Source organism: Lepidochelys olivacea, assembly GCF_965140295.1.
Source record: "Lepidochelys olivacea isolate rLepOli2 genome assembly, chromosome: 16".
NCBI classification, from domain to species: domain Eukaryota; kingdom Metazoa; phylum Chordata; order Testudines; family Cheloniidae; genus Lepidochelys; species Lepidochelys olivacea.
Genome location: NC_140426.1, coordinates 24,156,888 through 24,183,074, shown reverse-complemented (window position 1 = coordinate 24,183,074; position 26,187 = coordinate 24,156,888). Strand labels below are relative to the sequence as shown.

Here is a 26,187-nt window from a genome sequence, read left to right as displayed (position 1 = left end):
CTGTCTCCCAGCATATCCAGCCCACGTCCTAGTTACCCAGCACCATACACCCAGCTGCTGCCACTGCAAATTCAGACTCCAGCCCACCTCTCTCCTCCCGGCCCCTCCTCAGACCTTACTAGTGCTTGTGAGAGATGCTGGCAGGCAGTGCCGCAGCCCAACGGCCTGTGTGCACAGGGCAGGGACACTTGGGTTCCCCTCAGCGTGTCCCACCCTCTGAAATGGAGGGACCCGCTGCAGGAGGCAGATGGCAAGTTGCTCGTCAGCGCCCTTTCAGCCCCTGGCCTGTCTGTTGAAATGACCAGTTGGTGGTTTTGTGACGTGGGTGACTGTCCAGAGGGGAAATAAACAGACTGTTTCCCCGACCCCAGGTCACCCCCGCTCCCCCCCACGAGGCACAGAGGCCACCAAACAAGAGGGGGGTCCCGTCCTCCTCCTTCCTCTGCCAGCTCCCCGGCTCCAGACAGGGGCAGTGAGGCGAGGAGAAGAAATTACTCAAATGCATCTCAACTATTTAAAAACTTTCTTCTATCGACTTTTAGGAAGTAAAAAGCCCCAGCCAAGCTGTCGCTTTCCCGTGGGCTTTGAGGAAGTCTCTCTAGGGGGCTGGCTGTGAGGATGGGCCCCCTTTGTCTTCCTGCCTTGCAGGTTTGCGGAAGCTGCACTGAGCTGCTCCTAGGGAGGACAGAAATGTGACAGCTTATGGCACTGTCCAGCCCAGCGTGGTCTCTCCTGGAGAGGGATTAGAACATAAGAATGGCCCTACTGGGTCAGATCAGAGGTCCATCCAGCCCAGTATCCTGTCTGCCAACAGTGGCCAGAGCCAGGTGCCCAGGAGGGAATGAACAGAACAGCTGTGACCTACCCCAGCTTTGAACTGGTCTCTGGAGAAGAAACCTACAGTTCTTCCCCATTGTCTGTGCCCTGGCCTACTGCAGAAGCCATCCCACCTCTCTGCAAGAGAGCAGGTTCACAGTAGCCGGATGTAGCCTGGGCTGATTCCTGTTAGATTTCTCCAGCCCAGCCTTTGGACCTGTGTCCTGGCAATCTGCTGCATAGCTCTTTGCTCTGCTCTCCTTGTGTGGATGGTAAGAGTCACCCCTCACCCATCTCAGAGCTTGGGCCCATTTTCAACCTCACACACTGCGTGAAAGCAGTACAAAGACAAAAGCTCTGGGGTGAGGGAGGGAATTGGCCCCTTCCCTCCATCGCCCACTTTGCTACCTTCCTTCTTTTCTTTGTTCTCTTGGGTGAAAGGAAGCAGACTTAAAGTGAGTGTGGCTACACTGCAGTGTAAACCCAGATTTACAATGGCTGGACCCGGGTCTTGCAACAGTGCCAACGTGTCCACACTGCACTATGCAGCCCTTCTGACTCAGGTGTGCAGCTTGAGCTGCATCCACACCAGTGATGAGCTGCCAAAATATTAACAACCAGTTCCCTCCTCACCCCACGAGGGGGTCATGGCCCACCCCCACCCCCCGGGACCCCTGCTCCATCCAACCCCCCGCGTTCCTTGATGCCCCTGCCCCGGGACCCCTGCCCCATCCACCCCCCTCCCTGTCCCCTGACTGCCCCCAGAACCGGGCAAGAGGGTCTCATGGGCCACCGTAGTGGGTGCCCACCCCACCCCTAAGAGCCAGAGGGACCTGCCGGGGGGCGAGGTGGGGAGTCCCAGTGGTGCTTACCTGGGGCAGCTCCCAGGAAGCATCCGGCAGGTCCCTCTGGCTCCTAGGGGCAGGGGAGTGTAGCTAAGGGGGGAGCAGGGGGAGTGGCCGCTCCCCACACTGATCATATCACAACACCAGTTCTAAAAGGGCTTCTAAATTTAACAACTGGCGAAAAATGGCGCCTTCGTGCTCCGGGGCTGGAGCACCCACGGGGAAAATTTGGTGGGTGCAGAGCACCCACCAGCAGCTCCCCACCCTGCGCCTGGCCCCAGCTCACCTCCGCTCCGCTCCACCTCCACCCCTGAACGCACCGTCCCGCTCTGCTTCTCCACGTCCCCCCCACCCCCCACCCCCGGCTTCCCGTGAATCAGCTGTTCGCGTGGGAAGTCTGGGAGGGCTGAGAAGCAGGCAGCAGCTTCGAACTCAGGCCCAGGGTGGCAGAGGTGAGCTGGGGCGGGAAGCGGTTCCCCTGCGTGCCCCCCCTACCCCGGGTTACCTGCTGCAGCACGGGGGGGCCTCCTCGCTCACCTCCACCTCCCTGGGCCCGAGCGCGAAGCCACCGCCTGCTTCTCAGCCCTCCCAGACTTCCTGCCGAACAGCTGATTCACGGAAAGCCGGGGGGGCGGAGAAGCAGAGCGGGGCGGCGCGTTCAGAGGCGGAGCGGAGGTGAGCTGGGGCTGGGCACGGGGCAGGGAGCTGTCGGTGGGTGCTCTGCACCCACCAAATTTTCCCTGTGGGTGCTCCAGTCCCAGAGCACCCATGGAGTTGGCACCTAAGGTGCCACTTTTGGCCAGTTGTTAAATTTAGAAGCCCTTTTAGAACTGGTTGTCTCTCACGGGACAACCGGTTCTAAAAGAGCTTCTAAATTTAACAACCGGTTCCAGCGAACCTGTGTGAACTGGTCCAGCTCACCACTGATCCACACTGCAAAATGACAGGGCTTGGATGCAAGTCAGAGTGAGACTTGGGGTCTGACACCCCCCACCCCCAGCAGGGTCCTAAGACCAGGGTCCTGAGTGTTTGCTAACCCTGATTTGTGTGTGGACAGAAGGAGGATTGGGCTCAGACTCGAGTCAGAGCCCAGGCTTAGTATGCAGTGTAGACAGTGTGACATTCTGTACCTTGGAGAAGCACCCTATAGCCCCCCTATTCCTCATTTATATATGACTGTGATCTTACATATAAAGCTTGTAAGGTATCAGGGGAAAGGTTATGATCTGCTGAAAGTCATTTCTCTATCCAGATATGTATATCATTAATGCATATGAAGTTATGAGAATTGTGTGTATGGTTGTCACTAAAACATACTGTAAATTGGGGAATCAGCCAGATATTAGCTCCCCAGAGGCAAGAGCAAGGAAAGTAACCAACACCCAGGCTGAGTATCAATCAACCCATCAACAACCATTATGGAGCCAGGGAACTATGATGTAATGACTCACCTACATAAGGCCACACCAGGGGAATTGCTCAACCTTGCCTGGATACGCAGCAATGCACCCAGACATGCCTGGACTTGTATTCTCCAAGCACATGGACTGAGGGTATAAAACATACACAGTGGCCACATGCTTGGCCTTTTCTCCTTCACCCACCTACGCTGCAAACAACAAGGACACTCTGAAGACTCCAACTGAGGGGAATGGCACAGATTTCAAGGATGAAATCTGTATATTAAGGACTGTGATATCCAGTGGGGTGAGAAAAACTACTTTGAATAGTTGTTGCCCAGTCTAATAGGGTTGAGAGTTTAGATTGCGTGCTTATATTTTATTTCTTTTGGTAACTAACTCTGACTTTTTGCCTATCACTTAATATCACTTAAAATCTATTTTTATATTCAATAAATTTGTTTTACTGTTTATCTTTACCAGTGAGTTTGTATGAAATGTGTGGCAAATCTGCGCAGGTTTTGCAAAGACTGGTGTATGTCCACTCCCATTGATGAAGTGGCGAACCAATTAATAAATCTGCATAGCCCATCTTGAGCAGTGCAAGACGCTATATTCCTGAGGTGCAGTGCTGGGAACTGGGGGGATTTCACTGCTGCCTTTCTCTGTGTGATTCATGAGTGGCTCTGGGAGCATTCATGCAATCTAGCTGGGTGTGGGGCACTATTCCCTCTAAGCTGTGCGCATGTGTGCACGCACACAGATCCTAAGCCCCGCGCACACGGCAAAACACCGCACGCACAACGGTTTGCACAGAAGAAATTTTTTCACACGCGGCCTGTCAAATATTAGAGGGAACATTGGTGTGGGGCTCCACATACTGTTGTGCTGAGCGATCACAGCGTCTGGAGGGGTTTGCTGCTGATCACTAGCAAGGCATTGTGAGAGACAGCCCAGGCTGGAGAGAGTTAAGGGGGCACAGCAGTCCCACAGTCCCAGGCTGCACCCTGGGGATCCCATCACAGACAGACCCTGTCACACTTTGCCCATCCCTGAACAGTCACAGCAGTGCAGCAGCAACGTAATTTTCCATCCCTGATACGCCACACCCCTGCCTGGCAGGGATCACCCCGAGGGAAGTGCCATCTGCATGGCCCATGCACTCCCTGGCTTCTCCAGCAAAGACCCCAGCAAATTCCACATGGGCAAACAGTCACTGCATGATCATGGGCCTCATGGCCTGGTCTCTCCTGTCCTGAAGGCCCACGTGAACCCAAGACCTGGATCCCTTTGAGTGAACCAGTCCCCGGCCACCTGTCTTCTTTCTAGCACACACAGTGCCAGGACATTCCCACTTTGGGGGCTATTGTTTGTCACGACGGAGGAACACACCTTCCACGAGAGAGCAAGCCCCCTTCGGCCTCCCCACCCCAGCACACGCAGACCGGCGAAGACAGAACCAGAATGGGGTCCTAAGCTAAGAGCTCTGGTGAGTGCTCAGTGATGGCTGGAAAGGAAATCAACCCTGCCATGGGGCTCAGGAAGCAAATTTTTCTTCAGCTTTGGGAAAACCCAGTTTGCGACATCATGCTCCCAGCCCAAACCTTCTCTTCAGCTGAATCCCACAGTGCAGCAGGCTCTGGCCAGCTTACTTCACAGTTTGTCCTGTTCCCCTCCCCCGGACAAACATCCCTCCCCCCTGGACAAACACCCCACCCACCCACACATGCTCTAACACTTCCTTTTTCTGGCTGGGACAGAAGACAGCAATGTCGAAATACTACAGGAGTGAGTGAGCCTGTCCTGGGGATGCGGAGAGTCCCTGACACAGAAGGTTTGCCTGCTTCAGATGGGCGTCTGGGTCATATCTACATTAGGACACTTTGCTGGCACAGGCATCCCGGGATACCGTACCAGCAAAGCACACCTAGTACGGACACAACTATACCAGCAAAGCTGTGCTCTACACCGCTATAGTAAAACCACCTCTCACACGCGAAACAAGCTCTCTGTAAGAGCGTAGCTTTACCGCTGTAACTGTGTCTGCACTAGGGACTTCTGCTGGCGGAGCCATGGCGTTCATGGATCACACCTCTTCACCCCCCCCGAGCCACACAGCTATGCAAGCAGAAGCCTGTAGCATAGACCGTAGACACTAGGGTGATGGTAGATGGGCAGGACTTCCCAGACCACCTCCTCTCTTGAGCTTTGGATATCCCTGCTTATAGCAACACTAGATGGAAGAAGGGAGAAGCATCAGGGCTTCTCTTTCACCTTGGAGGCACTCAGATACTATGGTACAAAGCCCTTTGACAGAGAAATGAACAGAGTTCAGCAGATACAAACTGGGAGCTGAACTCCCCCATAGTTGATGGGTGGATAGATCTGGCAGGTCAGGTTAGGGCCCCTGGCTGGAGAATATGACAGGGTTTGTTTGTATAAAACACACCTGAGCCCATAGGTCATTGTAGGAAAGAAAAATAATCTAAAGAACTTGGGTTCTCTGACGGTTTTTTCCCCTCGTACCTTTTTAAATGTAAACCCCTGGGTTTGGTAAAGGCCATTGTTTTCCAGCAGAAAATCAGTGCATTCTGAAACGTTCCATGGCCTAAGCATTCTGGAATGGTGGTTTTGTTTGAGGAAGGATGGAAAATTACCCCCTTAAAAACGTGCTTGAATTGATTGTTCCCACCGAGGGAGGACCCAGAGGAAATTCAACTCTGAGATTCTCTCCAGGCCGAGACGGCTGGTTAAAACAGGGCTCCACGGTCCATTCTGGAGCAGCGCTTGCTGCTGCCCATGCCACCTCTGGCCTTCCAGAAGTGTCAGCCCGGCGTGCGGGGGGCGTGGGAGCTGGTGCCGACGTGGTGGGAAGTGGCTGTCTCTGTCTGAGATGGGCCGTTGCAAAGCAGAACAACACAGAGACTTTAGTAAGGAAACAGCCTGAGGCAGCACCCAGGGTGTTATCTGGAGCCGGAAGCAGGTAGCAGCCCATGTTACAAGCTGGCTTCCTCGCCTAGTGGGGCTAGCATTCCCTCTGAAGAAGGAGAGTCAGTGTGCGCTGTCGTCAGCACTAGACTGACAGCTCTGACCTCAAGACCGAGGCCAGGACTCTGTTCATTTCAATGGCAGCTTGGCCTGAATAAAAACCAGGTCAGAGCTCAGTGAGGACTGTGGCCTGTAGCCCTTTGTGGGGATTTTTCTTTTGTGTGTTTTGGTTCCTTACCCTCATTTCCCTCTGAACTTAGCTGCATGATGCCCCCACTCCTGTCCCCTGCAGGATGTTACAGCTCAGCCTCCCTGCCGGACCCGGAGCTGGGATGAAGGCTGGATATTGCCCGTCATGTGAAGAAAGGGTGAATGGACAGCCATATTTGCATCTGGCTGGGACAGCCGCAAGGTGAGCCCTAGGTATTTGCCAGAGGGGTGCAAGGCAGCCTCGGGTCTGGAAGCACCGTGCACAGCGGCCAAGTCTGGTGGGAGCAGACTGGGAGAAAAGCCTGTGGAGACGGAGCTAGGACACATGTTGCTGTCCAGTTAAAGCCCCTTCTGGCAGCACAAGCCCCCTCGTCTTCCCCGGTCCCTGACTGGTGCATGGCAGGCGGCGATAGATAGGCTCTTCAGACTGAGGATGGCAGTGGCTACAATTTGGTCTAGTTTATGCCCATTAGGTGCAGCCTCTGCGTAGCAACGGTACATACTGACGCTGCTGCCCTGACAGCCCCACAGAGCCTGCTTGGCAGATACACACCTCCGCTTTGTGTGCTTTCCCTCCCTCTCCTCTGGATGGCCCTGCCTTTCCCTCCAGCCGCTGGGTCCTGCTTGTTATTTTTCCTATTGCATTCGCCTTGCTGATTCCAGGACCTGGTGGGAAACGCTGCCAAGATCTGCCAAGAAGGGAGCCCTAATCCAGCCAGAGCCGCACAGGCTCCAAGGGGCGTTTAGTGGGAATATGAGACTGGGCTGGAGACCTAACTCTCTCCTCGCGACAAGGAGCACAGTGGTGCCACTTTCAGTGGAAACATGGGGGAGACGCTGTTCCCTGGACTCGTCTGTCCTGGAGCAGAGGGAGCCCGTTGCTGCAGGGATTGCAAACCAGCCTGGACAAAGCACTCAGGAACATACTGAAGGGGAAACGTCATCACTGGGTCATACCAGGGCAAAGGAAACGCAGGACGGATCTGGTCACTGCCCCCCTCCTCTAGCTTCTAGCACCTGGTCTCTGTCTGCAGCCCTGAACCACCCTAGTGTGGACAGTTGCTTACAGCATGAGCCCCTAGGGAGCTATTTTTTCTGGCTCCTTTACTTAGGGCAAAGGAGAGATTTCCCCCAGGGCCATGGCTGACCAGTGAGCCCTGAAACCCACGTTTGTGGGTCGATTAATAGAAAAATGCTGCCAAAAATGACAAGAAGGAACACGCACAAACCTGGAGTGATGTTCTGGCTTCTGCTACCCCCCAACCCTCCTCCCACACATTCTCCCTCCAGGGTCCGTGTCCCACGCCCGTGTCCTTCCCGCCCCTCCGGTGTCCGTGCCCCACGCCCGTGTCCTTCCCGCCCCTCCAGGGTCCGTGCCCCACGCCCGTGTTCTTCCCGCCCTTCCAGTGTCCATGCCGCCCCTCCGGTGTCCGTGCCCCACGCCCGTGTCCTTCCCGCCCCTCCAGTGTCCGTGCCGCCCCTCCGGTGTCTGTGCCCCACGCCCGTGTCCTTCCCGCCCCTCCGGTGTCTGTGCCCCACTCCGGTGCCCTCTGTAGCGTGCAGTAGGGCCCTGCCAGCTCTGGGTACGTGACTGTAGAATACTGCAGTGCTGTTTATTAGGGCCCCCACTTCATACTAATCCCTTCCCCAGCAACAAAGCCAGGAGCCCATCCAAGTGCAGCCCTTTGCACTGCCAGATGCTCCTCAGAAAACACTAACACCTGCAGAGCGAGCATCCTTCTCCTGTGCCTGGGGAGCCCCAAGGTGCTGGGCTCCAGCAGAGCTGGGGTGTCCCCAGGGCAGGGAGGGAAGGTCTGGTCCTAGCGCAGCCAGAGCTGATTCCTGTGCTAAGCAGGGTACAGTACCTGTGCGGGGGCTCGCCCGGCTCTCACACACACTCAGCAGTATCACCAGTGCGAAGGAGAGACGCAGCCCTGAAATGCAGAGAGGAAAAGCCTGGGTAGAGAATGCCTGGAAGGGAGAGGAGTGGGGGAGCCAGGCCAGAGCACCCCTACTTACGGGTCATAGCGAGAGAGTCGCTCCTGGCAAGTTCCAGCAGCCCTTCTGTGGCTGCCTCTGGCTTCTCTCCTTGCTCAGCAGCGGTGTCCTGCCTCCTCCTCCTCTCCCCACTCCCACTTCTTCTTCCCCTCTTGCTCCTCCCCCCCGCCCCAGCTCACTGCTAGGAGGGGTTTCTTCACAGCCGGGGCCAGATGCCTGCTGGACCCTTCATCGCTCGGGGCTGGCATTGTTGGGGCTATTGCTATGCCAGCAAAAGCCCTGGTGTAGATGCAGTTACACCAGCTTGTTGCAGCGAGGGAACCCATCTAAGTTATATTAGCAAAAGTCATTGCTTGCTAAGCTGCAGCTACGCAGAGGGGTTTGCCAGGCTGGCGACACCAGCAAATGTTTTCCAGTGCAGACTAGGCCTCTTCCGTCCTCTCTCTCCAGCTACGCCGTCCCCCCTTTCCTTCCCTCCCCCTCCCTCCTCTGCTGCTTTCCTAAGGCATCCTGTCCATCCTGACCTTCCCAGCTTGCCCCACTCATTAGGTTTAACCTGCCCCTCCCCAGCCCAGTCTCTGTGGCCCTTAGGACACCACTGTGTGTATGTTTCCTCCAGCTCCAGTGTTTGGAGCCCATGATATGTTTCAACCCTAGGAGCCTGGCTGCCTCCACCTGTTTGCAAAAAGCTCAGGACCAAGAGTGCGCGTGTCCTGTGCAGAAGGGTCTCACTCGCTCTCCTAAAACTGCTTCCAAGTCTCGGCATGCAAGTCCCTGAGTCCCTGTATTTTCCACAGACCCAGGGCACCTCCTAGCAAGGGATGCCTGAGGGCCAGCCCATGGCACAAGCTTTGCTGGAGTTTCTTCCGTGAGGTGAACGTACTATAAATGTAGAGGGTTAAAGTGACTCAGGCTGGGACTGGGACCCTGCCAGGGGATTTTTCAGGGAGCAAAGGACATGGTGCTCACACTGAAACAGACCAATCTGCCCCTCCATTCTGGCCTCCTTTCGTCAACCTCAGGCATTGTCATGTGCTTTAAGAGGGCATCAGCGGCTCTGCAGTGTACTGACCAGTGCTGGGATTTGGGGGAAGTGCACTGCTCATTGCAGTTGCTGAGTGGGGTAGGCTGATGGGTGGCGAAACTCTTATAATGCTACTGGGTATAAGCTGCACTCACTCCCACACCGCTCTCTGGGTGTCCTTGCCCCAGCATCAGTGGGCCAGGGTGGCATTCCCTTCTAAGACCTTGTTTCTTGGATGCTTCTAACCTTCTCCATAACATTCTCGCAGGACTGACATTTCCCACACTGCAAATCTCAAGGCTACTGTTGAGGGAAATCTTTCGGGCCACCTTGTAAGTTACACAGCTAGGAATAAAATATTGCAGCATATCTGCAGCCACCTTGGGGACGTCACTGTTGTCATAGGGTGGGAATAGGTATTGTTTCATATTCTCTGTGTATATATAAAGCCTGCTGCAGTTTCCACGATATGCATCTGAGGAAGTGAGCTGTAGCTCACGAAAGCTTATGCTCTAATAAATTGGTTAGTCTCTAAGGTGCCACAAGTCCTCCTTTTCTTTTTGCGAATACAGACTAACACGGCTGTTACTCTGAAAACTGTTGTCACTGTGCTGCGTGCTGCGGCTGTGCAGAACTGCTCAGTGATGGCAGGCCTAGAACTCAGATACTCCTGCTCCGCAGGACTGGTCATTAGCTGTATAGGGCCCATGACACATAGTTAGGCAGTTCTGATTCCGCCCAGTAGAGAGCAGTGTCTCTCTCTCTCTCTGTCTTACACACTTTACTTACAGTGCTATGCCCTGGATTTCAAGGGGTCTTTGCAGAGCAGCGGTCACTAGTGCAGCACATCAGGGTGCAGTCCCGTGGTGATGGTTTAGTCCATGCAAGAGCCCTGGAGGAGCTAGGAAATGACACACTAACAGCTCTGGTAATAAGTGGTGAAGATCAGGCCTGAAATCCTGGGCCTCATCCAAGGAGGCCTTGGTCCCAACAGGCCTCCCTTTGAACTGTTGTCATGGAGGCTCTTCGCTAACCCTGCCCAGGCCCCTGGGACTGACTCTCGAGGGAAGGGGCCCTCAAGGTGAGGGGTGGGGGCATCCTGGGTCACTTGAAGGCTCCGGAAAGGAGATGAGTTTAGCAGTAAAACCATAAAATGTTGGGCCGGGGGCTTCTCATTGGACACAGGCCATCTTGACTTTCCTCTCCACATGCAGGTGTCCCTGCACTATACTCCGAGGCTCCTGGGGCTCTCAGCCCAGCTAAAGCAGCAGGAGGCCAGGGTGTTGAGAGGAAGGATGGTGTAGTGGTTAGAGTGCTAGCCTGAGACTTAAGAGAGCTGGGTTTAATTCCCTGCTCTGCCAAGGCTTCCTGTGTGCCCTTGGGCAAGTCACTTAGCCTCTGTGTGTGTGTGTCAACTCCTTCTCTGTACAAATGGATAGTAGCCCTGCACTGCCTCACAGGGGTGTTGTGATGAGAAAGACTGCGAGGGTCTTAGCAACTCCAATGATAGGGGTCATGTTATTACCTAAGCAGCTTGTAATCTGTGGCCTACTGGCTCTTGATGCCTCCAGGCCAGGCTCTGAGAGGAGCAGACCCTCTGGGGATGTCTCAGTGGCTGGTTGCATTCACCAGACCTGCTCATTGCTCTGTTGTGAAGCCAGGGCTTTAAAACTGGCAAGTTGGGCCTTGCAAGCTACAGGCAGGGCTGGCCTAGGGTGAGAGCTGCCCACACCGTAGGCTGGGCTGGAGCCACTCCTGCTGGGCTGGAGCCTGACCTCTGAGCTGCTGTCTGAGTTTTGTGTGCTTTGCCCAGATGGTTCCTGTTGGGGCTCTGCAGAAGTGCACTGTTAAGACTATCTCGTGCTGCACCCTCCCTCCGCTGGGCTTTATCAAGCCTTTGCCTATTCTTCTCACCCTGGCAGGAAGCTCTGCATGGGGCTGGATCCAGGCAGAGAATTTCCTTTGCTTTGTACAACAGGAGCCTCTCAAGTGTTTATTCCTCCCGGGGCTGGGGGCCAAGAAGTCACCTGTCTCTGCTTTGTCGGCGTGGTGACAGCAGCACTTTCACTGGGGTCACTCACTGGCCCAGTGTTGCCAACTGTTGTGATTCTGTAGTGAGTCTCATGTTATGTGACGTCTTTCATTCACAGCCCCTGGTTCTGGCATCAAGAGATTGTGGGAGAATCTCAGCTTCCATTTTTTTTTTAAAAAGTCCATTTCTAGCCCTCCGGTTTGCAGGGTAAAGCTTGAAAAGGTGCAGTGAATGTGACCCTCAGAGCTCCAAGAGGAGACGGCCACAGCAGAATCCCAACGTTATTATTTAATGATGGGTTTTGGGGACTCACACACTTGAAACAGTGGGGGTTGGGGCTATTGCCGATGTTGTGCTCCAGCATGGGCCCACCATAGTGCTGCCAGCTCTCATGAGTTTATGAGTCTTGTGATAATTGGTGTTTTTCTTCAAGCTCCAGCTCCTGGAGTCAGGTGATTTCATGAGACTCCCAGCTTTCGTTTAAAAGATCAATTAGCTTGTAGCCTTCATGATTGCAGAGAAAAACTCAAAAACAAGACTTGAGTGCACCTCAAGGGTGCAAAAGCTAGAAGTCAAGTGAAATGTATTACAACATGCAAACGATCTATTTTTTTTAAAAAATTGCATGATTTGAGAGCTAATCTCATGCGTTCTGGAGACTGACTCATGAATTTGAGAAGCTCGAAGTTAGCAATACCGTAAATGGGTCAGGGGATGTGGGGAGAGCAGAGCTCCACTCAGGGGCCAATCATTAGTTAGAATGAGTTTGAATGTGCTGGCTCATGAATTTGAGAAGGTTGAGGTTAGCAATACTATAAATGGGTCAGGGGATGTGGGGAGGGCAGAGCTCCACTCAGGGATTTCTCCCAGGCCCATCGTTCATTAGAATGAGTTTGAATGTGATGCTATAATTGTGCAGGGCACGTTACAGGGATTCCCTTTACAGTATAAGGAATTTGTAGCCCAGAGGGCTGGCCTGCTTCCTTGCTGATATCCTCTCTTATGGGTTTGATTATTTGTTTTATTATAATAGATTTATAGATTTGTAGATTTACACTAGAATATTTTTGGCAGTAATGCAAAGAATCTACAGTGTCATCTCTGTGAGGAGCTAAAGCAAGTTGCCATACCTATGTTTGTGACCTTTAGCCTAGATAAGTGAGTTATTTCACTTAGGAGTTAAAGCAAGTTAGACCTTTGGCACTGATCGATGGCCTACCCGAGTTAATGCCCTCTCTAAATATAACAGAGATCCCACAAAGAACATGGAAATAACCGGTCTTCCTTCAGAGACACCCCAAGTGTTCTAGCCACATCACGGAAAACAAAGCTTTGTAGGTGATTAGGAAAGGCAAAGCAATGTGTTTGGAGGCTGCCCCAGGAAGGGAAGATGGGGTAGAAAATAAAAATGCAATGGGAGCACAGCACTGGACTGGCAGACATCATAAATAATAATTGGATTCCAGAAATAACAACTGTGAGAACGAGCTAATTGTTATTAATACATAGGAACATGCCAGCCTAGAGAGTAAGGACATCCCGATAGTATGTGGGTGAGGAAAGTAAGTTTGGACAGGGAAGGTGGGCACATGGTGCTCAGGCTCTGGAAGAGGGATAACCCCCCATGGTTAGTTTTTAGTTAGGTTTTAAGTTAGTTTCTCTTGAGTCCCTGGATAGCTTTCTAGCTCTGTAGCTTCTCCTAAGTTCTTCACCTCCCACTCGAGAACTGAGGAACCTGGCCCATCGGACTCTTGGCATGCCAGAGACAAGGCTGGTCCTTTGTCGCTCACTGCCAGGTTACCAAGGAAGGGTTTGAGTGTGTTCAGCTGGGAAATTTTATAGTAAATAATACCACAAGGGCCTCTAGAACAACATTACGTCCTTTGTCATTCTGAGGGATTACTTTTCTATTTAGCTCAATAAAAGTCTTTAAGGCTGTATTTTGTTCTCAGTGTCAGCATCCTTGTCGTATGCCCTGAGGGTCCTTTCAAGACTCTATGTAGTCTGATTCTGGGACAAGACCCTTATTACCTTCTGATCAGATTAACTGGTGAGCCTAAAACCAGAGCATATAAACAATTATCTTATTCATGGGCGGCACGTGAACTGCTGGCTGGGGGAGGATAGCCTCTGCCAGAGGATCTGTCCCTTTTCCCCTGCCAGAGGCCCCCCCCCCCCACGGCCGCCAGTCCCTGCCCCCTGTCCCAGCCCCAGAGCACCAGGTGGATGGGGAAATCACGGCCCCCTCCCTGGCCCCTGAGCCCAGGGCGGGCAGGCAGGCTGTGCATGCCCCCCTCCCCGGCTCTCAAGCACAGGGCGGGCGGGCAGCACTTGGCCTCCAAAGCCCCTAAGCACAGGGCAGGCGGGTGGTGCATGGCCCCCCAGCCCCAGTGCCCCATTCCCCTCAAGTCCCAGCCTCCCTAGCCCCAGCCCGCTTCCCTGAAGAGGAGCAGCCTGCCTGGGCTGGAGCCAAGGGGGAAGGGCAAGCAGGAGGGGGCTTTGGGGAGAAGCATGGGTGGGGCCAGGCAGCGCTGTTTGGGAAGGCACAGCCTTCCCCAGCCTATGTGACGTGCCACCCATCATCTTATTCCCTTCAAATCAGGTAGGACATTCCACAACAATACAGGCTTTGCTGCAGAAAGCCCTAACAATCCCACTTCTCCGGTAGAAACCTACTGGATCAGAACCAGAGGGGCCTTTGCCAGGTTCTTCAGACAGCCGAACCTCTCTGCTTTCCCCTCAAGACCTGTTTTTATTAAGCTCTGTGGCTTTCACTAGTTCCACAGCTGCTTTGCATTTCCACATATTCTCCAGGGAATTTATACAAAGGAAAATTGCTTTTCCAGTCTGCAACTTCCTTCAGAGACACCCCAAATGTTCCAGCAAAATCACAGAACACAAAGCATTGTAGGTGATTGGGAAAGGCAAAGCAATGTGTTTGGAGGCTGGACCAGGAGGGGAAGATACTGGGTAGAAAATAAAAAATGAATGGGAGCTTAGCACTGGACTGGTAGCATGGGCTGAGAAGGAACACGCTTCTGCCCACACGCTGCGAACATGACTCAGGCCTGTCGTGGAAGGACCCTCCCTGAAGCCTGGCCCTGGGGCTGTTCAGTCCTTGTCCTCTCTGCTGTGACTCCCAGCAGGGCTGATGATTTGTGCTAGTTGCAGGGGGGAGTAGTGTGATGGGGGGACTGGGAGCTGGACTGAGACCCACCAAACTCTTCTCACAAGGGCCACCCAGCAGCCTCAAGCTGGTAATGACTTTCAGTCTCTGCTACCCGGTGGATTTCCAACCTAGATGCGAAAGGCCCTCGTTTCTATGTGGTGGGATAGGCTGCTCATTTGGGTCCCACCGGGACTCTAGGCAGTTGTGCCAGGGGTGCTGTGGCAATGTGGGGAGTTTGTCTATATACAACTTATTAATTCCGTTTGCTGTTATGAACTTTATCTGTATCCCGATCAAACAACAACCTTGGTTTGTTTTCTGAGCACCATTTCCATTGCAAGACCCTTCACCTTGGTGCCTTCACCTTGGTTCTGTAGCCTCCATATGGAGCATGCACACAGGAGATGTCAGGAGAAACTCTTGAGCCTTGCAGAGGAGTAACAACGGAGGGTTGTTAAACCATGGTGGGCAGCTATTCAGATGGCAGCACTGCTGGACACAGCTGGCCACAGAAAGGAAACTGGTTTGGTAGAGTGGGCTGGTAACCAGGCAACTGATCACCTGTTGGAATTGGAGGTTGACAAGAGGCCACCTGACAACAGGGTTGCCAACCCTCCTGGAATCAGGCTGTATCCCCCCGGAGGCTACTGAAGCCAAACTGGGAGATTTTTAGGCTTCTTAAAGGGAGCCTGCCTTAGCCCCACTGTGCTGTCGACCTGGAGCCGCTCAAGATAAGTGCTGCCTGGCCAGACCCTGCACCCCGAACCCCCTCCTGCACCCCAACCCCCTGCCCCTGCCTCACCCCTGATGCTCCTGCCCAAAGCCAGCACTTCAAACCCCCTCCTGCACCCCAATCCTCTGCCCCAGCCCAGAGCCCCGTCCTGGACCCAAACTCCCTCCCACAGCCCGCACCCCCTCCTGCACCCCAACCCCCTGCCCCAGCCCAGAGCCCCCTCCTGCACCCAAACTCCCACCGAGAGCCCTCCCCCCTCCCCCCTCCTGCACCCCAACCCCCTGCCCCAGCCCTGAGCCCCCTCCTGCACCCAAACTCCCACCGAGAGCCCGCACCCCTCCCCCCTCCCACACCTCAACCCCCTGCCCCAGCCCTGAGCCCCCTCCTGCACCCAAACTCCCACCGAGAGCCCTCCCCCCTCCCCCCTCCTGCACCCCAACCCCCTGCCCCAGCCCAGAGCCCCCTCCTGCACCCAAACTCCCACCGAGAGCCCGCACCCCTCCCCCCTCCTGCACCCCAACCCCCTGCCCCAGCCCTGAGCCCCCTCCTGCACCCAAACTCCCACCGAGAGCCCGCACCCCTCCCCCCTCCCACACCTCAACCCCCTGCCCCAGCCCTGAGCCCCCTCCTGCACCCAAACTCCCACCGAGAGCCCTCCCCCCTCCCCCCTCCCGCACCTCAATCCCCTGCCCCAGCCCTGAGCCCCCTCCCAGAGCCCGCACCACCTCCAACCCCCCGCCCCAGCCTGGTGCAAGTGAATCAGAGTGGGGGAGAGTGAGTGATGGAGGGAGTGGGGATGGAGTGAGTGGGGCAGGACCTTGGGGCAGGGGTGGGGCCTCGGGTGGGGCAGGGGGCAGGGCAAGGGTGTTCGGGTTTGCGTGGTTAGACATAAGAATATAAGAACGGCCCTACTGGGTCAGATCAAAGGTCCATCTAGCCCAGTGTCCTGACTTCTGACAGAGGCCTGTGCCAGGTGCCCCAGAGGGAATGAACAGGACAGGGAATCATCAAGTGATCCGTCCCCTGTCGCCCATTCCTAGCTGCTGGCAAACAGAGGCTAGGGACACCATCCCTGTCCATCCTGGCTAATAGCCATTGATGGACCGAGACAGTTGGCAACCCTACCTGACAAAGGGGACTGGAAGTTATAAAAGGAAGGGAGGGCCTCTCACTGGCCATCTTAGAGAGGGCAGAAGGAAACTGGGTGCTGGGGTCAGATAGCAATGAGCTGCAGGTGGAAGATCCTGAGAATGCTGAAAGGAAACTGACCCAAATCCCAAAGAACACTTGAGTGGTGAGGAAACTGAGGCAGGGAATGATGTACCGGTGTTTTGTTGTTTTTTTTTTATGTAAGCAGTGTCAGGATGAGCTCCACCCTGCCATGCGGTGGTGAGGTATGGCAAGTTGTGGAAAAGAACTTCAGGGGCCGATCTCATTTGCATAGGCACACCCACCCCACCTAGAATGAGGCCATAGCTGCCCAAATGGTCACTTTGGCTGCTGTGGGGTCCCCAGTGTCTCTGTTATTGGGGCAGGAAGAATAAATTGTTATTACCCTGATTATGGGAACTGTGCTTGGCCTTTTGTTATGATGGAGGGATTCACCATCAACTAAGTAGCACTCGCTAGGCAAGGGTCATGGGTTCCAAAACTCTGTGAATTGAGAGAGGTTGGGGATAAGTATTAATATTTGGTGGCATGGGCCCCTGGGTGCCGGCCTTACATGCTAATTGCACTTCCTCCTCTCTCCACTGTGGAAAATCGGAGCTAATTTTGATTCCGTTAGGAGTCTAGTCACAGGCTGCTGAGCTCACGTTGGGCTAATGGTGTACCAGCACTGAGGCTCCCCTACTGCAAGCTGAATTCACCAAAGAGCTGAACTGACTAAGAGCTGAAATCACTGGGCGTTGTGTTAAGTAGTGGGGGAGCCTGAAGATCTAGTGTGGAGCAGTTTGTGGGACGGCTGGAGCGCCTTGTGGACAGGCTGGTAGAGCAGCGGAGTGGAACTGAGCGAAGCAGTTCGTGGGGCGGCTGGCGGAGCGGAGTGAAGGCCTATGGAGCTGTGGGGCGGTCAGCTTCAGATCATGTAAGGTGCCCCTTACCTCTCTCCCCGCCCCCCCCATCTCCACCCAGGTTGGGAGGTAACCCTCTGCAGATAAACTTTCGAACTCTGGGGCTGCCCTGACCAGGGACAGAGACTTTTGGGTCATTGGACTTTTGGGACTTTGGGTTATTTGGGGTTGCTGGACTCAAGAACCAAAGGGAAAGGGCACGCCCCAATTTGCTCATGGGTTGTGTTACGAATCCTGTTGGTGGTGTTTCCCCAACATAATGCCACATTGTTTCTCTCTGTTATTAAAAGGCTTTTTGCTACACTCAGACTATGTGCTTGCGAGAGGGGAAGTATTGCCTCTTGGAGGCGCCCAGCGGGGGTGGTATATATTTGTCCCAGGTCACTGGGTGGGGGCTCGAGCCAGTTTGCATTGTGTTATTGGAATGAATCCCCTAGATATTGAACCCGGCCCTTGTTGCTGCCAACTCTGACGGGCAGAAGAGTTACATTTACATCTGTATCTCTCTTCTGCGGTCTAAAGTAAAGCGTAATTGTGTTTAGAAACCCCTTTTGCAAAGCCTGTGTGTTATGTGCTCAGCTGTCATGTGTCCTAGACGAGATAAGCTGTAAGCCAGTGCGCCCACATATTTGCAGTTCTGGGAAGGTGTGCTGAAGCAACCAGGGGAAGAGGGCTTGGCAAGCTGGTATTTGTCTCAGGAGCTAGGCAGTTGGCCTGGGGGCTCTCCAAAATGGGTTCTAGGAGAATCTGCACCCCAAGAGTCTCCCTAGAAACCCAAAGCCAGAGGCAGAGCCTGGACTCTGTTCAGAATCAGGAAAGCAGAGAAGCACCTGGGTCCAGCCTGTTGGACCCAAACAGCAGTGGGGGCTTTACCAGGGCCATGACAGCTGCCATGCAGAGCCAGCCTCAAACCCCCATGCTCTCCGGTCAGACCTGCTAACTGGAAAGCATCCAAGATTAAGGAGTGGCTCTAGCTGGGTGTGCAAGACCTTCTCTGGCCCCCCACCACAGGAGTCCCTGAGCACCTCCCGGGTGTAATAGAGGTGAAATAGACCTCCCAGTGCTCCCTCTGCCTCTCTTGCCAGCCGGTAGGACAGAGAGCCTGGCTAGGGGAGAAGGTCTGTGTCGTATGTTTATGCAAGGGTGTGTCTTGGAATGAGCCCAGAACTAGGCTTAGCCTAGTGGCCACTGGCAAGGACACCATGTGTTTTCTGCTCAAGTGATGAATGGCTGTGGCCCATGGACACCCAAACATGGGAAGATGCACGGTCTCAACTTTCCAGCTCTAAGCAATGAGGGGCAACTGGGAGGGAGCGTGACGGCAGCGGATGGAGAATGGGGATGACAGACGCTGGGAAGAGAGCAAAACCCAGGAAGGTAGCTTAGCAACACTCTGCCCTGTTGCAGGGAGATGGAGGGTGAAGGGTGCTCCAGGAAGAGTGGCCGTTAATGTCTGGGAAGAGGAGTGTGTGCACCAAGCTGAGTGGGGGGTTCTCATCAAATCTAGGTCAACAGACCTGCTCCCCAGCTAGGATCATCAGAGCTGCTGACTTCAGGGACAGGACTGTATCTTGTATTGTATCTTGACTTTAGCAAAGCTTTTGGCACGGTCTCCCACAGTATTCTTGTCAGCAAGTTAAAGAAAAATGGGCTGGATGAATGCACTATAAGGTGGGTAGAAAGTTGGCTAGATTGTCGGGCTCAATGGGTAGTGATCAATGGCTCCATGTCTAGTTGGCAGCCGGTGTCAAGTGGAGTGCCCCAGGGGTCGGTCCTGGGGCCGGTTTTGTTCAATATCTTTATAAATGATCTGGAGGATGGTGTGGATTGCACTCTCCACAAATTTGCGGATGATACTAAACTGGGAGGAGTGGTAGATACGCTGGAGGGCAGGGATAGGATACAGAGGGACCTAGACAAATTGGAGGATTGGGCCAAAAGAAATCTGATGAGGTTCAATAAGGATAAGTGCAGGGTCCTGCACTTAGGACGGAAGAACCCAATGCACAGCTACAGACTAGGGACCGAATGGCTAGGCAGCAGTTCTGCGGAAAAGGACCTAGGGGTGACAGTGGACAAGAAGCTGGATATGAGTCAGCAGTGTGCCCTTGTTGCCAAGAAGGCCAATGGCATTTTGGGATGTATAAGTAGGGGCATAGCGAGCAGATCGAGGGACGTGATCGTCCCCCTCTGTTCGACATTGGTGAGGCCTCATCTGGAGTACTGTGTCCAGTTTTGGGCCCCACACTACAAGAAGGATGTGGATAAATTGGAAAGAGTCCAGCGAAGGGCAACAAAAATGATTAGGGGTCTGGAACACATGACTTATGAGGAGAGGCTGAGGGAACTGGGATTGTTTAGTCTGCGGAAGAGAAGAATGAGGGGGGATTTGATAGCTGCTTTCAACTACCTGAGAGGTGGTTCCAGAGAGGATGGTTCTAGACTATTCTCAGTGGTGGAAGAGGACAGGACAAGGAGTAATGGTCTCAAGTTGCAGTGGGGGAGATTTAGGTTGGATATTAGGAAAAACTTTTTCACTAGGAGGGTGGTGAAACACTGGAATGCGTTTCCTAGGTGGAATCTCCTTCCTTAGAAGTTTTTAAGGTCAGGCTTGACATAGCCCTGGCTGGGATGATTTAATTGGGGATGGGTCCTGCTTTTGAGCAAGGGGTTGGACTAGATGACCTCCTGAGGTCCCTTCCAACCCTGATATTCTATGATTCTATGACTCTCTTTGCACCACTTTTCCTTCCAGTGTAACTGAAGAGCCTAGAAGAGGGAGCTGGCTTCAGTGTAGCTAGTGCATCAAAATTAACTGCATTCCAGCTGGAGGCACACAGGCGGGAAAACACATTCTTATCAGCCACTCCACACCTGGCAAACTCGTACCAGCGTCAGGCCGTTTAGGGCATTGCTTTTCGCTGCCTTTTTGGTCACAGGCTCACAGCAGCGTTGCCAAAGGTGCAGTTTTGGCCGGCTACACCAGACTCGCATTTGACAGAAGGAAAAAGGAGGGGGATAGGAAAGAGAAGAAATAAGGCGAGGAAGGAGAAAGAACACATGGGAGCGGGAACAAAGTTTCACATTCCAGGTGGTGTTTAGGATTTAGCCAAGGCCAGTGGAGCTGGTGATGTCATCTGGGCCCCTGTTTCTGGCCCAGTCTGTTCTAGACATCTCTCAGGATCTGGCCGACAAAGGCCCACTGGGGTTTGGTAGATCCTGGTGGGGGTGGCAGGCATAATGGTGAAGCTCGCTCTTTCCGGTCCATCCATCTCCCAGCCAGCAGTTGTGTTTGCTGCTCCTTCTGCTTGATTTTTTCCTTCCAAGTCTTTCCATTTCAGACCCCAAAGAGAGGGATGAATGGAATAGCCCAGCCCCTCATTACTGTTTACCAATTAGGCCTAATTTCCAACACACCAATTCTGGTTCATTAATTTTTAGTCCCACACTTTTCTTGTTTACGAGGCATGAGCGTAACACAGTCCTAGAGCTTTTTGTTTTCACCAGTTTAGTCTGTTTGTTTGTCTCTCTTGAGCATGTTTCCCCATTAACATGGGCTGGTGTATGAACATTTTACAAACTTTCACTCACTTTTCACAGTTGAGCTCATAGTTAGGGTAAGTTTGCAGGTCCAGTTCTGATCACAGCCCGTAGGACCCCACAATGCCTTTTTACAGCCTCCCTTTCCAGAGCAGAACTGCAATCTCACGGCATTCCTCCCTTCTGTGGCTTGCAGCCAGATCCAGCAGCATTCTTAGCCTGGAGGGTTTGTCTGGGAACACCTTGGTTTCTCCCTTAAGGGGGTGGTTTTTCCTCTGAATTAGCTGTGTTTACAATAGAATCTGTAGTGCTTCAGCCAGAGGTGAAAGTAAGCCGGTACGCACCGGTATGGCGTACCGGTGAGAGCCGGTGTGCCGTACCAGGACCGGCTTTCCGAGAGGGCAATTTAAAGCCCTGGGGTAGCAGTGGTAGGGCAGCAGTGGGGATTTAAAGGGCCCGGGAGCTCCAGCCGCCGCTACTGCCCCGGGGCCCTTTAAATCCCGGCCTGAGCCTCTGCAGCTGGTAGCTCGGGGGTGATTTAAAGGGCCCTGGGCTCCCAGCCGCTACTACCGCAGCTGGAGGCCTGGCCCTTTAAATCAAGATTTAAAGGGCCCCGGGGATTTAAGGCCCTGCCTCTTCTGGTTGAGGCCACGCCCCCTGCTCAGGACTCTGGCGTACCAGTAAGTCCTCTAACTTACTTTCACCCCTGGCTTCAGCCCCTATACAGGTGTGTGTGTGGGTGTATATATATATATATATATATATATATAGTGTGTGCATATTCAAAAGGGTTGCATGCTGCAATGCACTCTCCTATTGTTATTAATATTTGTATTACCATAGCGCTAGGGGCACTGTGATGTCTTGTTTTGTTGGAACTGGAGGGACACCTGTGGGACTGCTCCAATCCTCCTTAGAGGTGTAGGGCTCTGTGCAGCGGTAGACAGCTCCCTGGAGAAAGTTCAGATGCAGCAGCAGTGGGCGAGACCTCAGCTTCCGCAGCAACCTGCAGGTTTCTCGGCGCCTAGAGCTGACAGGTTTCAGAGCAGCAGCCATGTTAGTCTGTGTCTGCAAAAAGAAAAGGAGGATGTGTGGCACCTTAGAGACTAACCAATTTATTTGAGCATAAGCTTCCGTGAGGTTCCACAGGTGGTACTCTTTTTAGAGCTAACAAGGGTCTCTCCATTTTCCAACCAGGGGTGAAATCCTGGTCTATCAATGTCAATGTGAGGTGAATGGGCCAGGACTTCACCTCAACTCTATTAGGAGCCTTCCCTTGCAATTAGGGCTGGGAAAACACGGCCGATATTAAGATGTGCATGAATTTAGGTCTGGATCCTCCAATTAGACCATTGTGCCTGCACTAATCCAGTTGCAGGATCAGGGGTTTTAATGAACAAGCCGAGCCAAGGCTACAACTGTGGGTTTACTTAGCAACTTATTTCAAGTGAGCAGGGGGAATAAATCTGATCACTTGTCCATGGGCAGCTACGATTGTGTGTCCAACAAAATAAAACATGGTTGTTCCCATTTTCAGGCTGCAGTTTCATTCTTTCTAGGAAAAATTAAAATTGAATTTTTGTGGTTGGTGGACTGCCGTGTCAGGGCTTTCAGTTTTAGTCTCTTGGTTTTAGTGTGTCTGTCTTTCTTTTGGTTTCATAGAATCGTAGAAATGTAGCACTAGAAGGGACCTCGAGAGGTCATCTTGTCCAGTCCCCTGCCCTGAGGCAGGACTAAGTATTATCTAGACTATCCCTGATAGGTGTTTGTCTAACCTACTCTTAAAAATCTCCATTGAGATTGCCCAAGGCAATTTATTCGAGTGCTGAACCACCCTGACAGTTAGGAAGTTTTTCCTAATGTCCAACCTAAACCGCCCTTGCTGCAATTTAAACCCATCACTTCTTGTCCTGTTCTCGGTGGATAAGGAGGTCATATATCACCCTTCTCTTTATAACCACCTTTTATATACTTGAAGACAGCTATGTCCCCGCTCAGTCTCCTCTTCTCCAGACTAAATAAACTCAATTTTTTCAATCTTCCCTTGCAGGTCGTATTTCCTAGACATTTAAGGTCTGTCTACACAGCAAAGAAAAAAACCCTGGCTGGCTTGTGCCAGCTGACTCAGGCACACGGGGCTCAGGCTCGGGGCTGTTTCATTGCTGTGTGGACTTCTGGGCTCAGGCTGGAGCCCAGGCTCCAGGACCCTCCCACCCTGCAGGGGCCTAGAGCCCAGGCTTCCATCCGAGCCTGAAAGTCTACAGAGCAACGAAACAGCACCACAGACCAAGCCCTGTGAGCCTGAGTTGACTGGCATGGGCCAGCTGTGGGTTTTTCTTTGTTGTGTAGACATACTCTTAATCACTTCTGTTGCTGTCCTCTGGACTTTCTTCAATTCATCCACATCTTTCCTGAAGTGCGGTGCCCAGAACTGGACACAATACTCCAGCTGAAGCCTTATCAGTGCTGAGTAGGGTGGGAAGCATTATTTTGCATGTCGATAAGCACCTAACGAAACAAAACATCTATAAATACATGCCCGGGATAGAGGGGCCTGCTCTTACTCCCATTGTACATGCTGGGAAATGATTGGTACGAGGGTTGTTCCTGAGGCCAATGTGATCGGGGCCTATCGTGCTAGCAGCTCCACTGACATAGAGGGCTTGTGTTCACAGCCATGGTAACCTGAGTTATAATCTGAGTGTTGCCCCTAGCTTGAGGCCTGTCCACACAGACAAATCCCTTTACCTGAGCATGCTGGTGCACGGAAGCTTTTCATCTGAGTTGGTTGGGCAGTCAGGGGGTACAGGCCCCTCCTTGGTCCTGCACAGGCTCGCCAGGCCTGAGTGGCCCAAACCCCACACTCCTTGCAGAGTGGAAGGAAACACACTATCAGATTTTATGCCCTCAGTAATGGGACGTATGTGCATGTAAATCAGAGCCCAGGTTCCCAGCCCTGTCCTTCCAGCAGCCTCAGGGCCCAGTTCTTCTGGGAGGAGGGAATTTGAGTGACATTGTGTCAACTTGAACTCTTTTGCCATGATATGTTTTTTTTTTTAAAGGAGGAAATTGTTTGGAAACCAGTATTCTGGGGACTGTAAGAAGACGCGCCTGGCAGGCGTAAGGCCGGGTACAACCTTGTTCAAACGGCAAGGTGTTCTGGGGATTGGAGTTCTTAGAGAGGCCTGTGCCAGTAAGGAACGCTGGGAAAGAGGGCAGGACTATCAATAAGCTCCCAGTCCTCCTCATAGAGAGAGATTAGTGTTTGGGTCTTCAGAGGTGCCAGCTGAGGGAGTGTGGGCATGGACAAACAGAGCTAGAGTGCCCAGGTTTGAGGGTGTGTGTGGTGCAGCAGCGTCTGGGAGGAGGCTGAAGAGGAAGGCTAAGGATTCCCAGGATGATGCTGGTACAGAGCCCCGCTGTGGATAGAGCTGGGGGCTGGTCACCGAGGGGCTTTTCCTTGACAGTTCTTACAGAGGGAGATGAGGAAGGTAGCTCTGGGGAAGGTCAAAGAAACAATGTGAGGCTGGAGAAGATGTCTAGGCTCCAGAGTGCAGCCCCTGATAGGAGGTGGAAATGAATTCCCTTGTGTCTCAGAGGAGTCAGCTCGAGGTGGTGTGATTATACCCTATACAGCAAGAGGGGAGGGCGTCACGCAGACCCTGGGGAGGGGAATGGGCTGCTTTTTGTCTTGCTCAGACCTTGGGTTAGTCCAGGGAGGTGGAGTACTTAATTTGGCTGGACAACTTAACTACCCAACCACTTGGAGGGAAACTGAGGCAGCACAGCTGTACCTGCCTAAAAAGAAGCTGGAAGGGAAAAAAAAAGTTGGTATTTTTCTAGTAGTTGCAAGGCTTGTGCCAACACAGGGCTGATTAATGGGCCAGCTCCACCTGCATCAGGAGAGGGCCCAGCTGATAGCAAGGGAGAAGCGAATTAGGCACTAAGTGACTAATTGTATCAACAAGCTGAGCTCCCGCTCCAGCTGGGTGGTCCACCAGAGGCTTCTCTGCCTGATCCCTCCTTACAAGGAGGAGAAACAGGACTCTCTCCCTGCAAGGCTAGGAGAGCCGGGCGGGGGCTGGGGGGGGGGAGCAGCGGGGACTTTGTGGGGCATGTTGGGGGGCGGGGGGAGAATGTGAGAGGTGAATGGCATTGGTGAGCCTGTCTCTAAATGTGTCAACACAAGAGCATGTGTTTCGTAGTGGCCCTGATTATTTGTCTGTCACTAACTCAGCAGCCTGCAATGTACAGGCCCCAGAATGTGTAAACACTCTGAGAGGCTCCTGGTTTGCACTGGAAAAAACATCCAGCCCTCTCCCTGGAAGCATCGCATCGCACGAGCAGGGCAGGGGAGCTGCCAGGCAGTGATGATGATGAGGGCTGAAAGGAGTCATGGAGCCCCATGGTGGGGAAGTTTTTAACCATCATCAATTCCCTGGCACCTCTCCGGTCCTGCGTGCTGTATTGCTCGAGTTCTCGCATCTTCAAGCAGCACTGGGCACTGCACCTCAGTAACTAGTGTGACGGGGCAAGGCCAGATGACTATAGAAAAGTAGTGGGAGATAGATCTATTAGGTCCAGGCTAAACAAATCCCTGGTACCAGGTTAAGTGAAATGGAAGCTGCTCCAGGTCAACTAAGACACCTGGGGCCAATTAAGAACTTTCCAGAAGGCAGGGAGAAGGCTAGGTTGATTGGGACACTTGAAGCCAATCAGGGGCTGGCTGAAACTAGTGAAAAGCCTCCCAGCCAGTCAGGTGGGGGTGCATGTCAGGAGCTGTGGGAGGAAGTTGCGCTGTTGGAGAGGCTGAGTAGTACACACCATATCAGGCACAGGGAAGGAGAACCTGAGGTAAGGGTGAAGTGGAGCTTGAGGAAGTGAGGGCTGCTGTGGGGGAAGTAGCCCAGGGAATTGTACATGTCATGTTTCTAAAAGGTCAGCTACCATAGCTGATATTATTCGGGTCCCTGGGCTGGAGCCCGGAGTAGAGGATGGGCCTGGGCTCCCCCCCCCCCACACCTTTGCCCCCTGATTAATCACTGAGATTGGGAGACAACAGAGACCGTGCAAGGAAGGATAACTTCTCCTCCCCTCCCTTGCTGGCTTATGATGGAAATGGCTCAGTAGACTGTGACCCTTGTCTCTAGAGAGAGAAGGTTACATGGAGGGTCACAGTGAGCCTCTGAGGCTAGTGAAATCCGCCAGGAAACGCGGGACCCACGGAGGCAAGGACAGAGCTTTTTTCACACTAGCTGATGCTGGCTGTCCTAGGCCCTCGGATGAAGGGAGAGCAAAGGAAATGCTGGGCTAACAGACCCTCCTGTAGGCCAAGCCCACCCACGCTTTGCAGCGCTAGG

General features: G+C 53.2%; 1 protein-coding gene across 3 annotated transcripts in view; it reads right to left on the bottom strand.

Annotated features, from left to right (window-relative positions):
* PTGS1 (prostaglandin-endoperoxide synthase 1) overlaps nt 1–8,376 on the bottom strand; it is a 35,201-nt gene extending 26,825 nt beyond the window's left edge. For all 3 annotated transcript variants that reach the window (XM_084649755.1, XM_084649756.1, XM_084649757.1), the window contains exons 1-2: nt 8,279–8,376; nt 8,125–8,193 (exon numbers count right to left, since the gene is read on the bottom strand). In XM_084649755.1, the coding sequence (XP_084505881.1) occupies nt 8,125–8,193; nt 8,279–8,285 (76 nt within the window). In that variant the 5' untranslated portion in view covers nt 8,286–8,376. The remainder of the gene's footprint in view (nt 1–8,124; nt 8,194–8,278) is intronic.
* Nucleotides 8,377–26,187: the final 17,811 nt, after the last annotated feature.